This window comes from Apodemus sylvaticus, chromosome 22 (genome assembly GCF_947179515.1).
Source record: "Apodemus sylvaticus chromosome 22, mApoSyl1.1, whole genome shotgun sequence".
Taxonomy (NCBI): domain Eukaryota; kingdom Metazoa; phylum Chordata; class Mammalia; order Rodentia; family Muridae; genus Apodemus; species Apodemus sylvaticus.
Window position 1 is genome coordinate 3,851,335 of NC_067493.1, and position 22,111 is coordinate 3,873,445.

General features: G+C 39.0%; 1 protein-coding gene across 1 annotated transcript in view; it reads left to right on the top strand.

The window, feature by feature from the left end:
- Nucleotides 1–579: 579 nt before the first annotated feature.
- LOC127672657 (zinc finger protein 431-like) overlaps nt 580–22,111 on the top strand; it is a 44,078-nt gene continuing 22,546 nt past the window's right edge. Inside the window, exons 1-3 of the mRNA XM_052167961.1 lie at nt 580–652; nt 870–930; nt 2,011–2,480. Coding sequence (XP_052023921.1) covers nt 580–652; nt 870–930; nt 2,011–2,480 — 604 coding nt within the window. The remainder of the gene's footprint in view (nt 653–869; nt 931–2,010; nt 2,481–22,111) is intronic.

Genomic DNA, 22,111 nt, shown 5'->3' on the forward strand with positions numbered 1-22,111 from the left:
TAGGAAGGTAAGTAAGGAACAGTGAGTTCTCTATCATTTTTGTTTCCTTGGTTGATTTTTTTGCAGGGGATTGAAGGTCTGAACATATAGCTTTCTCTGTCCTGTAACACATTACATAGACCATGCTTGTATCCAACTTAATGACATAAACCTGTCCGCACTCTGTGATTAAAGACATGAGCAAATACACCCAGCTTACCCATCATTTTTATATTTAGTAATTGTTCATACAAGTTTTCAGATGTGTGCTCAATAGTGTTGATATGTTTCCCTTGCATCTCCCTCTCAATTGCATTTCTCTTGAAAGGCTATATGCTATTCCGAGTATTCAGAAGCAACACAGGTGAATCTTATAATGCAAGTTGCTTCAAAAATGACATGGTGACTAGATAATAAATTCTGAGTCATAAATTAAGTGGAGGAAGCACTAGAACTAAATTACTATATTTTCAAAGAAGCATACATTTACTTTACAGTAATGTCCATATACTTCTTTCTGTTGTACACATATATGGGATATTTTAGGATGCAGTGACTTTGGATGATGTGCTTGTGACATTCACTGTGGAAGAGTGGGATATGCTGGATTCTTCCCAGAAGGGTCTCTACAAAGATGTGATGTTGGAGACGTACATGAATCTCACTGCTATAGGTAAGACAGTGAATTCATTTCCCAAATAAGGAAACAAATGTTTCTTGGTTATTGATGACCTTCTGTTATTTCAATTGGTAACAATAAAGATTGAGCTGAATAAATTGGGTTTGCTGAGTTTTCATGATAGCTTTCACAGCGCTGTGAAAATTCACAGAACTTGAATTTTACCTTATTTCTAATAATATATCATTCATTTTCTGCTATGGTCTTTTAGGCTACAATTGGGAAGACTATCATATTGAAGAACATTGTGAAAATTCTAGAAGACATGAAAGGTAATTTTCATGTCCAAGCGGATGCACTTATGATTCTGAGGAAAAATTAATATATTCTGGAAGCTCTTAAAAAGCAAAAATGTTAAAAAAAATCAATCATTTAGGTGTAGCTATGAATAGAATATTCTTACCAAACTATGTACCTCAAATTCAGTTATCTGTTTTGTGTATTAATTTGATGTGCTGTTCCATTAGAACGATGCCGTGAACTTGTCAATCTGTATAGTCTCATAGTACTTAGATATTACACATTGAATAGTGATAAATTTATAGATGAAACTTTCTAATAAATAAATAGTCCATGGTAAAGTTGGTGATACTTATATTCTTGTAGTGACATTGTAAAATTTGTTGAGAGGGCAGTTTATGAGAACCAAGAATAGTGCAGTGGTGAGATATTAAACTATATACTGCATTTTATGAGAAACAAAAATTCAAATTGTGTGAATGTAATATGGAAACCTTTCAGTTGTTATTCTTCTTTTACTATATCTATCATGTGTCACAATGAATAAACTCCATGAAACCATAGTGATATTGAAAGAAACAAACTACATTTTTATTCAAAAAGATTAAGAAGAAGTGTAGCCTTCTGCCTTCAATATATTTTGTGAATTTGTTAGACATTACCAATTAATTGGCCTTCTAATTTTACGGGGGAAATCCCAAAAATCATACCGTAGAAAATCTTTATGAGTACTAGGAACTTGGAAATTCTTCTATTTGTCCTAGTTCAGTGTCAAATGTGGTGTAATTTATACCACAAGAAAAATTATGAATGAAATCAGTTTTTTAAAATTCTGGGTTTTTCCAGTTTTCTTCAGATAGGAGAAATACATAATAGAAAAATTCCATATAAAAAAGTATGTTATAAATAGGAGTCATGTAATAACCATCACACATATCTTGTACAACCCAAAAAGAGAGATATATGACCATGAACATATGAAGTTATAAAACCTTAAGATCTAAGGCATCTTTACCATTAGACAAATCTATAATCTTAATTCATATTGATAAAACTATTGACCAGGTTAATGAATGTTGTAAAGATTCAACATGTGTCAATTATCATTGCAGGCATGTAAGAAGTCATACTGGAGAGAAGCCATATGAATGTAATCAATGTGGTAAAGTCTTAGCAAATCTCAGTAATCTAAAAAGACATAAAATGACACATACTGGAGAGAAACCTTATAAATGTAGTCAATGTGATAAAGCCTTTGCAAGACCCAGTCATCTCCAAAGACATAAAATAACACATACTGGAGAGAAACCTTATGAATGTAACCAATGTGATAAAGCCTTTACAAGATCCAGTCATCTCCAATATCATAAAAGAACACATACTGGAGAGAAACCATATGAATGTAATCAATGTGGTAAAGCCTTTGCAGGTCACATTGATCTCCAAAGACATAAACTGACACATACTGGAGAGAAACCTTATGGATGTAATCAATGTGGTAAAGTCTTTACAAGAACCAGTCATCTCCAGTATCATAAAAGAACACATACTGGAGAGAAACCATATGAATGTAATCAGTGTGGTAAAGCCTTTACAGGTCACACTGTTCTCAAAAGACATAAACTAATACATACTGGAGAGAAACCTTATGAATGTAACAAATGTTGTAAAGCCTTTGCAAGAGCCTGTCATCTCCAAAGACATGAAAGAACACATACTGGAGAGAAATCTTATGAATGTAAACAATGTAGTAAAGCCTTTTAACATCGCAGTACTCTCGAAAGACATAAGAGAACACATACTCAAGAGAAACCTTACGAATATATTCAATGTGGTAAAACCCATTCATTTACACTATGATCAAAGAACACATACCAGACAGAAACCTCATTGATGTGGTAAAGTATATTCACAATAGAGAAATCTGCAAATTCTCTGTGCTGGAAATAAATCTACTGAATATAATCATGAATTAAGTAGGAGTTAAGGGGCTATCATATTAGGAGTGTGATAGACATTGGTGCTTGGGATTATTTCCACTCTGAAGATGGTTCTTTTGGATGACTTGGCAAAGAAGATTGCTGCCTTTTATCCTTGTCCAACGAGTTTCCTTTAGGCTATGTGAAAGAGATTGCTTTGACAAAGTAAGTCATGAAAATCACCACATAGAATTTGGCCTTACAGTTTTTAACACGTATAGAAAACTAAGAAATGAAAAATATAAAATGTAAGGTTCAAAATGCAAGGCATCATCAGGACGCTGAAGGAAGCTAAATTGTGTGATCAAGGATATTCAATGGTGTTAAAGGAATGGTTCCATTAGGGCAAGCTTCCATCCAGCTAAACATATGGATTTGTAGTTGTATGAAAGTGAACTATATCCTCTTAGGAATTATTATTTCCTGGTTATTGTTTTCATGTGTAGATATGAGGATAGAAGTATGTGTCAAACTGAGATGGGAACTTGATTGCTATTCTGGGTTTTCAATTTAATATCTGAAAGGAAAAGCTTAGGTCCAGGCATGGTATTGCATGATTTTTATTCCAGAGTTCAGGAGACATAGCCCTGTAGATCTCTGAGTTCAAGTTTATTCTACTGAGCAAGTTCCAGGACTGCCAAGTTTAGGCAGTAAAAGTTTTGAAGAATAGAAATTGGGTGATAATATAATAGAAGTATCGATGTTTCAGCCACATCAAGTGGGAGAACTCAGCAGCTTTGTCTATGTGGCTCTGGATTTAGAGGCAAGAATAGCAGGGACTAAGGAGAGAATGCTGGATAGCTCTAATTCAAGAATTAGAGGTGATTGGGAAGAAGTAAGCATCACTGAGGTAACATCTTCTGGGTAGTGTTTTCTGAGTGAAAAAGTGGGTGTGCTCCAGAGACAGTCAAGGTTGGACCTAGTGGTGCAGCTGGACTTGTTCATGTGTAAGAATCACTCAAGACGTACTTGTTTTGAATGCATGAAGTTTTCATGCAGAGCAGCTGAGGCTTGGCATCATTGAGCAATCATAGAGAGGCTATGGGTTAAGCATTTTTGCAGCAGGAGAACCCAACATCCTGAAGATGCAAGTACCATGGGATGAGCCACAAGAACAGCAGGAGCAGGAGAGTGGAGTCAACCAGAGCTTAGAGTGATACAGAGGGCAGAGCTGGAAAAGTGACCCAGTCTCTTTAGAGGACCAGAGGTGACCATGTGTGGATCCCAGACATTGAAACAAGAAGCTGTGATATCAAAATTACCTTGGAGACAGACAGCAAGAATTTGAGATTTTAGAACTGTGTGTTACCTGCTCAGGAAAACTTCTTTAAGGGAATAAAACCACTCAAAGTAAAACAATTGTGCTTCAGTAAACAATGCAGAAAGGAGTTATAGATCAGAAGAATGCTTTGACATCAGACCTGCACTTGCAGAGTTTAGAGATTGCTCATCTGGATTTTGGTATTTTTAGGTACAGGATTTCCTCACAATGACCTTTAGGAATGGTGAAATGTATCCTGTTTATATGAAGACATATGATGTGGTTTTTCTTTTTGAAAATATATGTGATTTCTATTATATGATTGGATTAATCTCAGAAGAGTCTTTGAACTTTGGACTCTTAATGTTTTTAAGACTGCTATAGAGGATGGGGACTTTGAAGTAGGAGTTCATGTATTGTACATGCTTAAGTATGATCCCTATACACTCATGCGTTTGAACAATCATATGGGGGCCAGGCAGTAGAATGTGGTAATTTGAATATGCTAAGCTAAGTGAGTGGCATTATGAGATGGTGTGGCCTTGTTGGAGGAAGTGCATCACTGTGGGGTGGGCTTTGAAATTCCTACCAGTGCTGAAGAGACCCCCCCCATATTAGGTCCCTAGAAGACAGTCTCCTCCTAGCTGCCACTGGATAAAGATGCAGAACTCTCAGCTTCTTCTACAGCATTCCTGCTATGATGAAAATGGAATAAACCTCTGAAACTGTAAGCCTGCCCCAATTAAATGGTTGCTTTTATAGGAGTGGCCTTGTTCATTATGACTTTTCAGAGCAATGGACATTATAAGACAGAAACACTGTGAGGTTCTTTTAATGTGGTCAAGACTTTGCACAATTCTGTAGTCTTCATTTTCATGAAAGAATGTGTGTTAAGAGAGAAACATTATGAATGTGTTTAGTATAATGAAACCTTTGTACATCTCTATAGTCTTCATCATTATGAAACTATTCATACTGAGGAGAAATTGTATGAATGTTAGCAATGTGGTAAAGTCTTTACGTTATAGGAACCACTGAGTTCCAACACAATTCAAACACCAGGACAATGAAAATGATAAGGATTTGTTGTGAAATCGTTACAGATTAATGCATCCTTGAAGAATATATTAAGAAGCTTATCTGAATAACTCCATTCCATCCCCACCGTGAGCCAGAATCCGATATAGATTTCAAACCTGAAAACCACAAACATCATTGCTAAGTTACAGCTACATTTCCCTCCAAGGAGGATTTTCTTCTGTTGTTACTTTATGTGAAATGACACAGAATGTAGGTTTTATTGTTTAGCCTATTACACCCACTGTTTCTTTTGTAGTTAGGGACAGGAATTTTATTTTGAGGAGTAAAACATGGATAACAGAAATTATTGCTAAGAACAGTCATTATGTTTTGGGGAATAAAACAAATGATGAAAGCTTGCCAAATATTTTTAAGAGTATGCAGGTCCCCTATGACCTGGGACTTGAAATTAGTTACAACTCAAGATTAAATGGCGGTTGGCAACCAAAAGGCAGTCCTTAGAGCAAGTTTCTTTTGCTTGTTCTGAACATTTGTATATCATAGCCACTTTGGATATATAACAGACCACATATTGAAGAGAAATCTTATAAATATCATCAATGTGATAAAATACTTTAATCCCAGTATGCTGAATCATCAATGCGTTTCTAGAATAAAGCCTTCCTCATTGATCATGGTGGATGATCTTTTGATGTGTTTTATATTTTATTCTATTTTTTAAGTCTATTAAGTATTTTTTACATCTGTGGTTTGAAGGATAATTGGTCTGTAATTCTCTTTAATTGCTTAGTCTTTCCTGACTGGATATATGAGTAATCAGGGTGTTCAGAAAATAAATTGACTAATATTTATTTTACTTCTATATTGTTGAATACACTGAATTCTTGTTAAATCCTCTTTGGAAATCTGGTAGGATTCCACCCTAAAACTCGTGTATGTGGGCTCATATTGGTGGTGTATTTTTTAATGAATTCTGTTTTCTTTCATGTTTATGTCTGTTCAAGCACATTCTGTTAGTTTAATTTTGGTATGTGGAATCTTTTGAGGAAATGATCCATTTGTTTTATAGTTTCCAAATTGGTGGAGTGCATCCTTTTTAAAACTATGTCTTTACCATTCTCTGTATTTTTTATTGTTTTTTATTTAATCACCAATTTCATTTTAGATTTCATTAATTTGTATATTGTTTATATTTTAATAAGGGTTTGTTTATCTTGTCTAATAAAAGGATCAAAACGACTAACCCCATGTTTCATTAATTATTTGAATTGTTTCTATTTTATTGATTTCAGGCTCCAACTTGAAAATTTCTTGATGTCTTCTTCTCCTTGTTTTCTTTGCTTCCTCACTTCTTTTTGTTGTAGCCTTTAAAACATGCTGTTAAATTGCCAGCATGGGAGTTCTCCAATGTTTTCATGTAGGCATTTTGTGCTGTGAACTTTCTTTTAGATCCACTTTCATTTTCTTTGTGTTCCATGAGATTGTACATGTTGCATATTCATTTCCATTCAACTCTAGAAAGTCTCTGATTTCTTCCTTTTTTCTGTGTAGACCCATTTTCTCTCACACATTAGTTTGTAGTCAGTTAGCTGTCCTCCCTCATCTCTTACAACACTGAGACATCAACATGTTTTTGACCCAGATCATATATTTTGTCCCATCAGAGAGTGTGGGGACTCCTGGGTCTGGTGCAATCAAGGACATGAGGAACCCAATTTCTAGGGGCCACCCACTGGGCTTTCTTGTTGCTCTCTGGGATGGAGTTTAGTCCTTCCCCATTAGATCAGTCCTCTCCTTACAAATGGCCCCATGGGTATGAGAGGTAACAATAGCACACCAGCCATCTGTGTCTTGCCATTTCTCAGCTCTAATGACATTTCAGAGCTGCCAGTTCAACTTCCTGGGCTGACATTCCTGCTAGGTGCGGTCCTCCACATGTGTTCTCGTTATTTGACACCACCACTACCCCAGCGTACCCCTGTCCATCCTGAATGATGCAGTTGCCATTGGTGAACCCTGTTACCCCTACTTCTAATTTGAGCAGTCATACAGAGGCCCATCCAGCAAGGTCAGGGTCCAGCAGCAGGGCAGCTGAGTAGATACTCTGGGGAGATTCAAGAAGGGTGGCTGGTAATGAGTCCTTCTGGCATCATTTTTACCCAGAAGCCATTGTGACTGAGGTGTAAATAGAGTGGTTGTTAGCTTGTGCCCATTGATTACACATTGGCCATTGGCTAACGCCAGGACCCCTGGTCTGAGTATGCAGTCCACGGGTCTACAAAGGTCACCTGAAGTTGGCAGAGTAAGGCTTTTTTTCTTTGCAGAGGCTTAAATAGCCTCAATTTTAAGGCATCTAAGAGGTCCTCCATTTTTGTTTTCTTCTGTAGCCACTGGAAAGTCATTTATAAACTGATGAAGAGACTCTGTATGTAGGTTTTAGTATAATATAATGTTGAACTGTATCAACAAAAGCTGGTGGGTTTCCATTTAACTTTTAGGGTAACCCTGGTCTTGTGGTGGGGGCACTTTTGATTCTCAGGGCCCCCTTATCTCCTTTTTAGGCATCATTCATGGTCTTCTGATTTGGCCTTGGCTGACAACAGGATCTTTCCCAGGTCTCCAGTCTGTTGCTTCTGTCCTCCCATCTGCGTCTCCTCTGCAATCTGTCCTCCATTAAATACTCTCTTTGCCACTGTACTTAAATCTCTCAGACAACTCTTTCCTAACTACTCCACCCTCTGGGGCTTTGTCTCCATAGCTGGTGTTCCCTGACTGACAAAAGCTCAAGCCACTGCTGCCTTTGCTTCTGGTGATTCAGGGTCCATGGGCGTATATTGTCAAAAATGTCTCCATGACACAATCTAAAAAAGCTGTAAGGCTTTTATTTTCTCTCTTTTATTTTTTCATACACTCTGGCCAAATTTGTGAGCCATTTTGTGGCCACCTCCAGCCCTGCCAGCAGAGATGGACTGTGGACAAAGGGCCTCCTCTTACCTTCAGTGTTGTTGCAATAACAGTTTGGGCGAGTTAGGGCAAAGCAAGCATATTGGGGCCAGTAACCAGCTCATATACCAAACCCAGACACTATTGTGGATGCCAACAAGTGCTTGCTGACAGGAGCCTGATATAGTTGTCTCCTGAGAGGCTCTGCCAGTGCCTGACAAACACAGAGGGGGACGCTCTCAGCCAACCATTGAACTGAGCGCAGGGTCAACAATGGAGGAACTAGAGAAAGGACCCAAAGAACTGAAGGTGTTTTCAGTCCCATAGGAGAAACAACAATATGAACCAATGAGTAACCCCAAAGCTCCCAGGGACTAAACCACCAACCGAGGAGTACACCTGGAGGGACCCATGGCTCCAGCCACATGGGTAGCAGAGGAAGGCCTGGTCAGACATCCATGAGAGGAGAGGCCCTTGGACCCATGAAGGCTCATTGACCCAGGGTAGGAGTATACCAGGTCAGGGAAGCAGGAGTGGGTGGGTTAGTGAGCATGGGGAGGGGGTATGGGATAGAGAGTTTTCAGAGGGAAAACGAGGAAAGGGGATAACATTTGAAATGTAAATAAAATATAAATAGAAACATATGTAGATATAATATAAAATATATAAAAATATAAATAAATAAATAAATTGAAAAATAAAAAAAATTTAAAAAAGCACTTGGGAAGTAGAGGCAGGTGGATTTCTGTGTTTGAGGCCAGCCTGATCTACAGAGTGAGTTCCAGGACAGCCAGGGCTACACAGAGAAACCCTGTCTCAAAAAACCAAAAGCAAAAAAATAAATGTAAATAAGAAAATATCTAATAAAAAATTCTTTAAACAAAACACAACATTACCTCTCATTGTGACCTTGAATGGATAAAGGTCAATTCACAAGTATCTTAATCACTGCTGCTACTTTGATAAAATACTCTGTCGGGAGAAGAGGTTTATTCCAGCTCACGGTTCACAGTAAAGTCCCTCATGGTGGCAATGCCACTCTGAAGTGTGAAGCAGCTGCTCGCTCACATCAGGTGTGTAAATAATCAGGACACCAAGAGCAAAGAACGCCTGCTGCTGCTCAGCCCCTTTCCACATACTGCCCGGGATCCTAGCCAGGGAATGGTGCCGCCCACAGTGGGTGGGGCTTCCCACACCAGTTAAGATAACCAAGGCTGTCCCTTACAGCCACGCCCCAAGGCACCTCCCCCTTGTTAGGATTCTGTCTAAGCTCCACCCCTCAGTTACCTGGCAACAGCCAGGAATGCCCCTCCCCCATCGTTACCTGGCAACAGCCAGATATGCCCCTCTCTGCTGTTACCTGGCAACAGCCAGATAGGTCTGGAGCACTATAAAAGGGGCTGCTTGCCCCTCCCCTCTCTTATTCTCTCACTCTCAGCTTCTTTCTTGCCCCTTCTTGGGCTCCCCTCCCTTCTTCTCCCCTCCCCCCTCTCTCCACATGGTCATGGCTGCCTCTGCTTCTCTACTCTCTTCCTCTCTCTGCCTTTCTCTGCCTCTACTACCCTCTTAACTCCCCTCTCCATGCCCTGAATAAACTCTATTCTGTACTATACCGTCTTGTGTCTTGTAACCTCAGGAGGAAGGGATGCTTTGGCATGGGCTGACAAAAGATCCCCTAATTACAAGTCTTACCAGGCTTCAGGGTTCCAAGACTACAAACAGTTCTGGGTGAGTTTTTTTCACTTCTTCTTCTAACTGAAAGCCCTTTGAAGCCATGCCCAGCATCCTAGGTTCCTGGGACTGTCAGAAGCAGGATTCTGGTCAGGGCAGACTACACCATCACAGGTCGCAAGTTCTAGCATTTTCTCCCTGAGCAAGCTTGCCGAGGGTTGGTCTGGCTCCTCTATACCTTTGTCTTAAATGTTGTCCACATCTATTGAGGACGCTTGTGGATCCCTCTGACTCTCAGTCTGCAAGACCTCTGTGCCCTTCATGACACAATTCAATCTGTTGCTGTGTCTCAAGTTGTCTAAGCTCTCAAATACATAGTAAAAGGGGTATAGATCCCACTCAACAATACAGCCATCATCAAAGCTGTGGTTGTCTCTCCACAGAAAGAAAGATGCTGAGATGTGGAAGATCTTGTACTCATGGCTGGCAAGTCACGTCCACTTGTTAGTCCATGCTTTCTGTAATCTGCTGTACTTTTGACAAAACTAAGACAGTACTCCCTCAGAACCTTCAGATTATCCATGGAAAGCTGAGAGTAAGTCCTTGACATTCTCATATAAAGAAGTCTCCAGTTAGTTAATTACACCCTCTCAAGCATTGCACTCCGGTAAATTGGGTGTTAAATCCACAATACTAGCATCTATTTGCATTGCCTAAGGAGACAAGATTCTGCCCAGTCTGGTGGTGCAAGAATTTAATCTCAGAACCTGTAGGATTGAAACAGATTGGGGATAGAAGCAGAGGCAGGTGGATCTCTGATCTCAAGGCCAGCCTGGTAGTCAGACCTACTTTCAGGACAGCCAGGGCTATACAGGATAACCTAGGCTAAAAGAATAAAACATGTAAACACAAACAGAATGAAGCTTCTCAACATAAAATGCTATCACTCTGGATGCTGTAATGGTATTTAATTTAAAAATGAGCCAATACATTCCTCACTCACAATAACTGCAGGAGAAACAGCCAGTCTGCTCAGTGAGGTCCTTGGCAGAGGCAGCAATCTAGCTCTTTGGTAGGGTCAAGCCTGGCTATCAAGAATCTGGTCACTGCCTCGGACTCTCTCGAGCTGTCTGGGCCACTTTGGGCCCAGAATTTTTGGCCACTCTTCCCTCATATGACACTTACTGTCTCTCCATAGTGTCTCCTTCAGAGGTGCTCTCATTTTTGCCTCTGAGGCAATCTCTTCCAACTAGCTTTCTCAGCATCTCTGCTGAGTTTTCTCTCTGCCATATGCAAGGGACCCTCATTTCACACATGTCACACAACCCATGGGACACCAGATCTGCTGTTCCCCAATCAGGGAGCCTCAAATTACCCAGAAGAACAGACTCTCAACACTTAATTAATTAATTTGCCAATTATATTTAAATATATTTTTAAAAAGTTCAAGGTGTCAATAAGGTAATAACAAAGCCATCTATGATAGTAATAGTTCTATCCCAATAGTCTTACTTTTAGATATGTTTACCTCTGATTGCATCTTGGCACCCTGTATCTCTACCCTCTCCCACTCATGGCTCCTGTATGTATCTCCCGGTGTCTCTCTCCCTAGCTCCTCCTCCTCTCTGCCTTCTAATCACTAGCCTCTCACCACCTCAATGTGAATGGATAGGAAATATCTTTCAACATCACACAATTGTCTAGAGTTAAACATTATAGGCAACTGATTAGACACGCAATGGGGAAAGTGCTCATGGGCCAGGGAGTCTATTTGAGGTGCCTGGTTTTGAGAGCAAAAGATCACATAAAATGATCTCTCACTCACTCTCTCTTTCATCATAGGGAGATATATCAGATTGACCTCCAGGATGCAGGCTGCCTTATTCCACAAGAACTGGAAAGGATGCAAAGTCCAAGAATCCAGAAAGTCTCAGTCACCAAAGCTGGATGTCTCAGCTGGTCCTCAGTAGAAGGTGGAATCACAGAGAAGCAAGCTCTAATGCCAGCTAAGCAATATGACTTGCTAGCTAGGAGAGAGCAAGCAGGCAATGTGAAAACTTGCTTCCTCTGTGTTCTTATGTAGGCCTCAAGATGAAGGTGTGGCCCAAATTAAAGGTGTGTGTTCCAGATTCAATCTCTGGATTAAAGGTGAGTGTCTTCTGCTGGGAATGGTGACTCATGCCTTTAATCCAAGCACTATGGGTATGATTCTTCAAGCTGGATCTCTGTGAGCAGCCTGAGCTACAAAATGCATTCATATACAGCCAGTTGTATTGCAGACAAACCCTGGCTCATAGAAACAATAACAATCACAATGACACAGTTATGTGAATTTCTTGCTCCATATCCAGATTAAAGGCCTGTGTATTTCAAGGTCACAGAGACATGCATTTAATGATAGTGTTCCTACTTCAAAGGTCCTGATTACCTTCTACAAATTAAACAACAAATCCATTGAAGGTGTGCCCTTATGTTTTGGATTTTGCATAATTCATGATGTAATCAAGTTGATAACACAGAATAGAGATCACAGAGTGTATCTCTCTGTATAACTATGGCTGTCCTGAAAATTGCTTTGTAGACCAAAGTGACCACAAATCAAAGATCTTCCTGCCTCTGCCTCCCTGGTTCTGAGATTAAAGGAACATGTCAACATCATCTGCTTGGAAATCCTATTAAGACTACTTTCTTTTGCTGGCATCATGAGCAGTTGCTAATCCTGTATTCCCAGCAGAGAGATGGTCAGGGGGAACAGCTAAGTGTAGAAATGAAGCTTCAGGACACAGACTCTCCTCTCCACACCCCACTACCCAGCCTCTCTGTCTGTCTCACATTTTATGTCCTGCCTTTGAAATGAATAAACATAACTTTTACATCCTGTAGTCTCTGTGTCTGCACAGAAGGCAGGCAGGGATCTCCTGGGATAGCTGGGCTCCAGGCTTCCCTGAACTACAGTGGGTATGTGAATGTCTGCTTTCTGTGTTCAGGGGGAACTCTCCCTGCGAGGGTGAGTGACCCCAAGTACATGGAACAATAAACCTCATGCTCTTGCATCAATCCTTCATCAAGCTGAGTGCCGAGGGGTTGTGCACCTGAGCTCAATCCCTGGAGGGTCTGTTGAGTTACAACAATCTTTGCACCCTGTTGTTTCTAAATGCTGAAAATTCGTCCACTTTCTTTCCATTGTTGAACACATGGTAAAGCTGTCTTTGACAAAGGCACCCTTTAGGCTCTGCACTTGTACAGAATCAGCTGCCTACCAGCCTCGCTGCCCACCTCTGGACGTCGACAAAACTGCTCTCTGACAGAATCTCAACTGGAGCTGCATTTCTTTCCTTGTGAAGAGGCTTTTCCAGGACAGCACTGTACAGGACATCAAAGCTCTGCTCTCTGAGCTGACTTTCTCGAGCTTGGCTTCGTTTCTGCAGTCACTCCATGGCTATCTTCCTGGTGAACACTTGTCTAGTGTGTAACATGCCAGAAGATGCTAACTGATGGATTCTCAATCACACATGCAGGGTTTGGGCCCAGCTTTGTGATCCTGGTTAAGTCCATAATTAATCTGCCTACTCCTTTGTCTGTAGTGTCAGGGAGATGTTAGTGATCTCCAAAACACAGACAGGAGCCGATTGATGCACCTCACAGCAGGGTATTTATTCCAGCTAGCTTGCAGTCATCCCTGCCTCGCACCACCTTCACTCAGGACAGTGTGTGTGTGTGTGTGTGTGTGTGTGTGTGTGTGTTGGAAGGGGAAACATGTATGTTTCTCAGGGCAAAGGTTTATAGAAAGCTGTAAGCAGGGAGTCCATATATAAGCATCTAATTGGAAAGGTTTTGTGGCTTCTAACATGTTGCCTGGTGCTGGGAGTCATATCATAAACTTAACTTCTGTTCTCCTCTGCATTGGTGGAGGTTAGGCAAGGGGTTGGCTTGTAAGCATTGTAGGTTTGTTGGAAAAACCTGGACATGCTGGTCTTGCCGAAGGTGTAACCTCAAAGACTGGTCTTATTTGGGATTAGCCTGGAGACAGGGTTTTGTTGGGGGGCAATGTGGAAAATAATGTTAGGTACCAGCCTGTACTTAAGCTGTGTTTATACAAAGGTCAGGTTATCTAAAATGGAGCTGAACTTAAAAGATTTGGCATCTCTAGGCCACACTGGTGGTAGCTAGAAAACAAGCCTGGCCAATAGATAAGTCTGGCCAGAAGATTGTTCCCAGCAACAATCCTGTAACTGATTCCAGTAGAGGGCACTCAGGAGCTAGCACTGTGCACTGTGAGAGTTCCCCCTGGTCATCACTATCCATGAGTGTTTGAGACTTGCAGCCTATGCAATTTCCAATAGGATGTCAACAGCCTCTGAGCTGAAATCTGATAGCGATTTCAGACCTCAAACATGATTTTGTTTCTAGGTGGTTTCGTTTTGCCATTAGGATTAGACACTGTCAGGCAGGCTACAGTGGAATTTTGTGCAAACCCAAGATCTAGACCCCATGTGCCTAGACACTAACAAAAATGCTTGGTTTTCCTGTGTGAGTATGCAGGAGATGTGATGCTGTGCTGTCAACAGTCTGAGGCTAAATCATATCTTGATTGCAAACAGCATAGTTGAATTTGTTTCTAGGTGCTTTACTTTTCAAAAGGAACCAGATATTGCCAGGCTGTAGTAGGATCCTTTGCAAATACCTATAATCCAGAAGGATTCAAGGAAACACTGGACAAAACCCCTGGCGCCTATGTGCCATTGTATGAGAAATGTGATCCAGACCCAGTTTCATTTTGTTTTCAGATCCTCTCAGCTGCCATCGTTTCTCAGTATCTCTGGGCTATGTTGGATCTCTACACTCTCAGAGAGTTGTCATCCACGTTGATTCAGCACAGGTGTTTCTCAAAGTTCTCAAGGTTACTCCCTGTGTGCTGGTTATCTTATGGCCCAGGACACATGAAAACTAGGTTTCCTAAGACTGACTGAACACTTCTTTTTAAAAAAAAATCACCATTTAGTCCTGTGACATAGGCTCAAAAGACAAAACAAGCAGGAAAAAAGGGATGTGACACTTCTTAAAGCAATATCCTATCACTTTACAAGAGTAAAACATAATAGGCAAAGGAAAAGGGATAATTAACCAACAGATCTATTTTGGGTGCCTGGTTTAGAGACCAGTGTATCCTGATCTGTATCCACTCCTCACTTTACCTTTTCCCTAGGTCCATTTCAAGAACACAAATTTCCAGCACTTCAAAACTTTTATTAAGACAGCTGTAAAAACCAAACGTATAGTAGATGGCTGCAAAGACATAGCTGCCTTTGTGTGTGCCTTTGCTGTAGAGCTGACAGAAGATCCCCTAGTTGCAAGTCTTAGCAAGGATCAGGGTTCCTGGGCCCCAAACAGAGTTCTGGGTGAATTATTTCAATTCTTCTTCTTCTGGCCAAAAGCCCTTTGAAGCAATCCCCAATAGCCTAGTTTCCTGGAAATGTCAGAAGCAGGATCCTGGTCAGTGCAGCAACCACCATCCCAGGTCTCAAGCTTCAGGCCTTTGTCCCTGAGCAAGCTTGGTGAGGGATGGTATGGCTCCTCTATACCTTTGTCTTTGTTGTTGTGCACATCTCTTGAGGACACTTGTGGTTCACTCTGACTCTCAGTCTGGAAGACATCTGAGTCCTTCATGGCACAATTCAATCTGCTGCTTTATCTCAGATTGCCCAAGCTCTCAAATACATAGTAAAATGAGTATAGATCCCAATCAACAATCCAGCCATCATCAATGCTGTGCTTTGGATCTCCACAGAAAGAAAGTGGCTGAGATGTGGAAGATCTTGTACTCATGGTTGGCAAATCCCGTGCATTTGGCAGGCCATGCTTTTTAGAATCTGCTGTATTTTTGACAAAACTGAGATGGTACTCCTTCAGAACCTTCAGGTTATCTATGGAATGCTGAGGGCAAGTCCTTGACTTTCTGATATAGAGAAGTCTCCAGTTAGTTAATTATACCCTCCCAAGCATTACACTGTGGAATATTGGGTGTTCAACTCACAATACTAGCGTCAATTTGCATTGACTAAGGAAAGAATATTCTACCCAGTCTGGTGGTGCAAGACTTTAGTCTTAGCACCCTTAGGAAAGAAGAAGATTGGGGATAAAAGCAGAGACAGTTGGATCTCTGATCTCAAGGCCAACCTGTTAGTCAGACATAGACTCAAGACAGCTAGGGCTACACAGAAAAAACTTAGTCTCAAAAATCAAAACAAGCAATCAAGAAAGGATTGAATCTTCTCAAATTAAAATCCTATGTCAATGGGTTATCACAGGGGAGGTGTGGAATATGGAACAGTCAGAGGATGGAACATGAGGGCGATAAAAATGGACTGTAAAAATAGATTAAGAATACATTTAAAAAAGAAGAAGAAGAAGAAAGAGTATACTGCACTCAGTGTGTATATTTTGAGGAAAAAATATAAGGTAGTTCAAAATTACAAAATTTAGTTTAATTACAAAATTAAATTCAATGCTCGATCAGTGTCACTCATTGTAGCCTAACCAAGTTACATAAATTAGCATAACAGACATACATGTGTGTTGTTGCAATGTCACTGAAGACAGGACCTTTTCAGAAGAAAAAGCAACTACACATGAATGGAAAATATAATTTATATACTAATATTAGCAATAAAATTCTCTCTCATAAATGAAACCTAAATTATTTCATTCCTTTGAATAAAATATATGAAATTCTTCTGAATCATCAATCAGCAATGTTGCATCAAATGTCATTGACTGCCCGGGACTGATTATCAGCCAAGAGATCAGAATAATATCTCAGTGAATATCTGCACAGGTACTGATATTGGACAGGATAGGTGTTGAATCTTTATAATCGAGGCATTTTGAATTTTGCATAGTAACATGTTCTCCAGATGACAGGAATCACAGTACGTTTGAAGATATTTTGTAAATATGACTAGCATACAATAGAATATGAACAACAGAGAGAATGTTCAACTCCTGGTTCAGTGTGTCCTGTGAGACTGTGCTTCCCTACCCTAGACAGAGGAAGACATAATGTCCCATGATTCTTCTCACAGTGTGAATGATATCGAACTTTTATGACCTTCTAAACTCTTGTCTATGGAAGTTCTGTTGAAATCTATTGTGTTTTTCCATATGGCTGTTGGTACATATTCTGGTCCAAGCTGCCCAAGAAAAGTTTGTACTTGGGAATTAGGTATACCAATGAAATCATGGCACCTGAGGATGGAGAAAATGATCTCCAAAACATGTTTTCAGAAATATGAATGACATCATGGCACCTGAGGATAGAGAGCATGATCTACAAAACATGTTTTCAGAAATGTTTTGATAAAAAGTTTTCAGACCTCAGATGTAGTGCTTGAGGCCAGAATTTTTATCAATGCATCCAGGGAGCATGACATAGGATGAATGGAAAGGAACAGTGAATATATTTAAGTGGATTGGCAGACAGTAGTAGCCTTAAAACAGACACTTAGTTGTAAATGTCTGTGTGATGTTTGTCTGCATAAGAAACAGATTTCACAACTGCTCCATCAGAAAGCCTAGCAGACATGAAGAAGCTGTGTGGTTCCTCTATTTCAATTTTCCTCCTGAATTTTTCTCTCATCTTGTGCTGTTTGACAGAACCCATTTGCTTTTGGAGGATAAAGAACAATGAAGATAATGATGTAGATTTGAGAAATGATCGTGGTTTCTACCTTTGGACACATGAGGGACCTATTGAAGACAATTTGTACAATAATATTATTTATTTTAGGTAAGTCATTAACTTTATTCCTGCATCAATGTCATAAATTGAAAATATTTAGCTGTGTACACAAACTGTGGGTTTCTGTCCTGTTCTAACTCTTGTAATTTTTATAATGCTGAAAATTAATTATTACACCAATCACTATTTTAATAGTTTCAAATGTATCACAGTTTAGTTTAGCTTTAATATATTAGGCTCCAGTTCTCAATGCTAGAAAATGATTATTGATTCGCTCTGTTGAGTTTTTGTTGATATCATATATTGAACGATGTCTCTTCATCTACCATGAATTCACAATTCCTACCTTTTTCAAGAGTTCAAGGTAAAGAGACTGCGTCCCTACCTATATTCAATTGCCTGCCAGTGATTCTTGTATGACCATGCATCTAAATGCCTTCATAAAATTGTTATCAAATTTGGGTCTCTAACAGCTAGGCATACATTCATTCATTGAAATATTTGTATGTGTTGGTTTACTATGTATGATAACAAGTATAACATTAAATAAATACTTGTGAATATATATGTCATATGATTTATATAATAGTCCTCAAATGAGCATCTCCTGAAATTCTGGATTTGAAGCTGAATGTGGGAAAAGACTGACAGGATTCATAGTCTGTTACCGGAATAAACTTTGGTCCAATTACACAAATACCCAGACACAAATTAGGCTTACTCTCAGGATCAGATGGTCAATTTTTCTGTTAACTAGTGAATGGATATAGCATTAGAGAAAATCTAGGAAAATAAATGTACTTCATTTTTTTAGAAGAAGCTGTCCTCAATGTCTGAGATCTTAAATATGAGATGTTGCTGTTTGTGCCTGCAGATATTAAGGGAATGTGTGTTGAAACAACTCATCTTTTAGATAATCAATGTGCTTGGTATTTCTTTCTATCATGAATCAAGATTTCCTGTGTTTTTCTGTCTCTGAGGCTCATCATATCTCTTACTCTTACATTTTCATGACTTTGGGATTTAAAGGATATGTTTTCCAATTTGTAGCCCGAATGTACTGTACAGGTTGATACTGAGAGTGCTTTACATTATTGTTCTTTTGTGTTAGGTGAGTATGAATTTCATTTCTTATGGATTCTTGATTTTCTGCATCTCATTGGAAAAATAGTGGAAATTTTCTTTAGTGACAGTTTTATAAGCCATAATATGGTTTAACGTTACAAGTATGCAAACTGTACCAATACACTTTTCAGGTTTAGAAATAAAAACTTTGCTCCAAAGACTCAATTACAATGCAAATTTCATCAAAAGAGCATGTTTTATGTGTTTACTCTGGAAGAGAGGTAGTAACTAATAATAACAGATAAACTGCTAACTGTGTTGGGGCAGATGATCAAATTTCTTATGGAGAGAATATCACTGTGCTCAGACATCATTTAAAAGATTGCAAAGAATGAGGAACACTGAGGCTTTAAGAGAAATCCTATAGGATTTTTAGAAATTGAGATAGTAACAACACAGTAAAAATTAACATTAAATTAATGCATGAAAGAGTTCAAAGATTAAAAATTTGGGTATGTGATGTATTACACCATTTTGTAGAGTTTGAACTGGATAAAGAATATAAATAAAATATATTTTAAAATCAATATTCTATTGTATGCATATTAATATTTGATAATATTAAAATATTGTTCTACAAACATCATGGAAATTTTATTGATAGTTTTTCTCACTGTACGTGAACTTAGAATTTTTATAACATTTACCTTCTCAATTTAATTGTTTAAAAATGTGTAACATATTCTTATTGATAAAATAATATCTTTCCTTGTAACCCAGATCACAGATTATCATTTTTAAGTATAGTGATTGTTAGGCAGTATACACAGGTATAATATGCATTTTAAAAATACTCTCACAATGCCAGGTGTTATTTCATAAGAACTTTTGAATACATATATATACTTTTCTTTTATTGAATATTTACTTTATTTGAGTTTCAAATGGTAACTTTTCCTCTTTTCCCTCCAGAAACTCCCAATCTCATTCTTCCACCCCTGTTTTTATGAAGGTAATTTTTTCTGACAACCATCCATAGCGACCTCACTGCCCTGGCTTTACATTGAAGTATCAGGCCTTCACAGAGCCAAGGGCCTCTCTTCCCATTGATGCCCTAAAATGCCATCCTCTGCTTCACATGCAATCAGAGCCATGGTTCCCTCCATGTGTACTCTTTGTTTGGTTGCTTAGTACCTGGGAGCTCTGAGAGGTCTGGTTGGTTGTTATTGTTGTTCTTCCTATGGTGTTGCAAACCCTTCAGCTCCTTCAGTCCTTTCTCTAACTCTTCCGATGGGGAACTCATGTTCAATCCAATACTTGTCTTTAAGCATTTAGCTCTGTGTTTCTCAGGCTCTGGCAGAGCCTCTCAGGAGACAGTTATATCAGGTTCCAGTCAGTAAGCACTTCTTGGCATCCACAATAGTGTCTGGGTTTGGTGACCCTATATGGAATGGATACTGAGGTTGGGCAGATTCTGAATGGCCTTTCTTTCACTCTATTATCTACACTTTACCTCTCATGAGTATTTTCTTCCCTCTTTTAGAAAGAACTGAAGAAGCATCCACACTTTGGTTTACCTTCTCTTGGAGCATCATTTTGTCTGTGAATTGTATCTTGGGTATTCTGAGCTATTGGTCTAATATCCGCTTATAAGTGAGTGAATACCATGTGTGTACTTTTGTCACTGGGTTACCTCACTCAGGATGATATTTTCTAGTTCCACCCATTTCCCTGCGAATTTCATGATGTCATTGTTTTTGATACATATATAGTGCCATTCCTGTATCCATTCCTGTGTTGAGGGACATCTGGATTCTTTCCAGCTTTGGCTATTATAAATAAGGTGGCTGCTGGGCAGTCGTGGTGCATGCCTTTAATTCCACCACTTGGGAGGCAGAAGCAGGTGTATTTCTGAGTTTGAGGCCAGCCTGGTCTACAAAGTGAGTTCCAGGATAGCCAGAGCTATACAGAGACTCCCTATCTCAAAAACAAACAAACAAACAAACAAAAAACACAAAAAATAAATAAATAAGGCTGCTATAAAGTTAGTGAAGTATGTGTCCTTATTATATGTTGAAGCTTCTTTTAGGAGCATGCCCAGGAGTGGTATAGCTGTATCCTCAGGTAGTACTATGTCCAATTTTCAGAAGAACAGCCAGACTGATTTCTAGAGTGGTTATACCAGCTTGCAGTTATATGGTTATACCACCAGCAATGGGAGAGTGTTCTTCTTTCTCCACCTCCTCCCCTGTATCTGCTGTCCCCTGAGTTTATGATCTTAGCCATTCAAACTGGTGTTGAATCTGATGGATGATTTGATTTCAATTTCACTAATAACTAAAGATGTTGAATTTTTTAGATGCTTCTAGGCTGTTTGATATTCCATCATTAAGAATTATTAATTTAGCTCTGTACCCAATTTTAATAGGTAATTTGATTCTCTGGAGTTTAACTTCTTGAGTTTTTTTGTAAGTATTGGATATTAACCCTCAATCTCATGTACGATTGGTAATGATTTTTTTCCAACTCTGCTGGCTGCTGTTTTGTTCTATTATTAGTGTCCTCTGCATTACAGAAGCTTTGCAGTTTTATGAAGTCCCATTTGTCTTTTCGTGATCTTAGAACATAAACCATTGATTTTATGTTCAGAAAAATTTCCCCTGTGTCTATGTTTTCAAGGCTCTTCCCCGTTATCTCTTCCATTGGATTCAGTGCAACTGGTGTTACCTGTAAGTTCTTGATTCACTTATACTTGGGTTTTTTACAGGGAGATAAGAGTGAATCGATTTGCATTATTTTACATAATGACTGACGATTGAACAAGCACCATATCTTGAAAATGCTGTCTTTTTCCAACTGGGTGATTTTAACTTCTTTATCAAAGATCAAATGACTATAGTTGTATGTGTTCATTTCTGTGACTTCAATACCGTTCCTTTAAACAATCTACCTGTGTCTTTACCCATATCATTCAGATTTTATCAGGACTGCTCTGTAATACAATGTGAAATTACAGACGGTGATTCCCCCAGATGTTCTGTTATTGTTAAGAATTATTTTCTCTATCCTTGTTTTTTGTTATTCCAGATGAATTTGCAAATTCCCTTTCTAACACTGTGATGAATTAAGTAGGAATTTTGATGGCAATAACATCAAATCTTTACATTGCTTACAGCACGATGGCAAATTTTACTATATTAATCCTGCCAATCCATGAGTAAGGGAGACTTTCCAACTTTAAGGTGTTCTTTGATGTCGTATATATATATATATAAGGTATATATATATAAGGTATATATATATGTATATATATATATATATAAGGTATATATATATATAATTTGTGACTATTGTGAAGGATGTTGTTTCCCTAATTTTTTTATCAGCATGTTTATCATCTGGGTAGAGGAAGGCTAATGATTTGTTTGAGTAAATTTTATATCCAGACACTTCACTGAAGTTGTTTATCACCTTAAGAGTTCTCTGGTGGAATTATTGGGGTCACTTAAGTATAT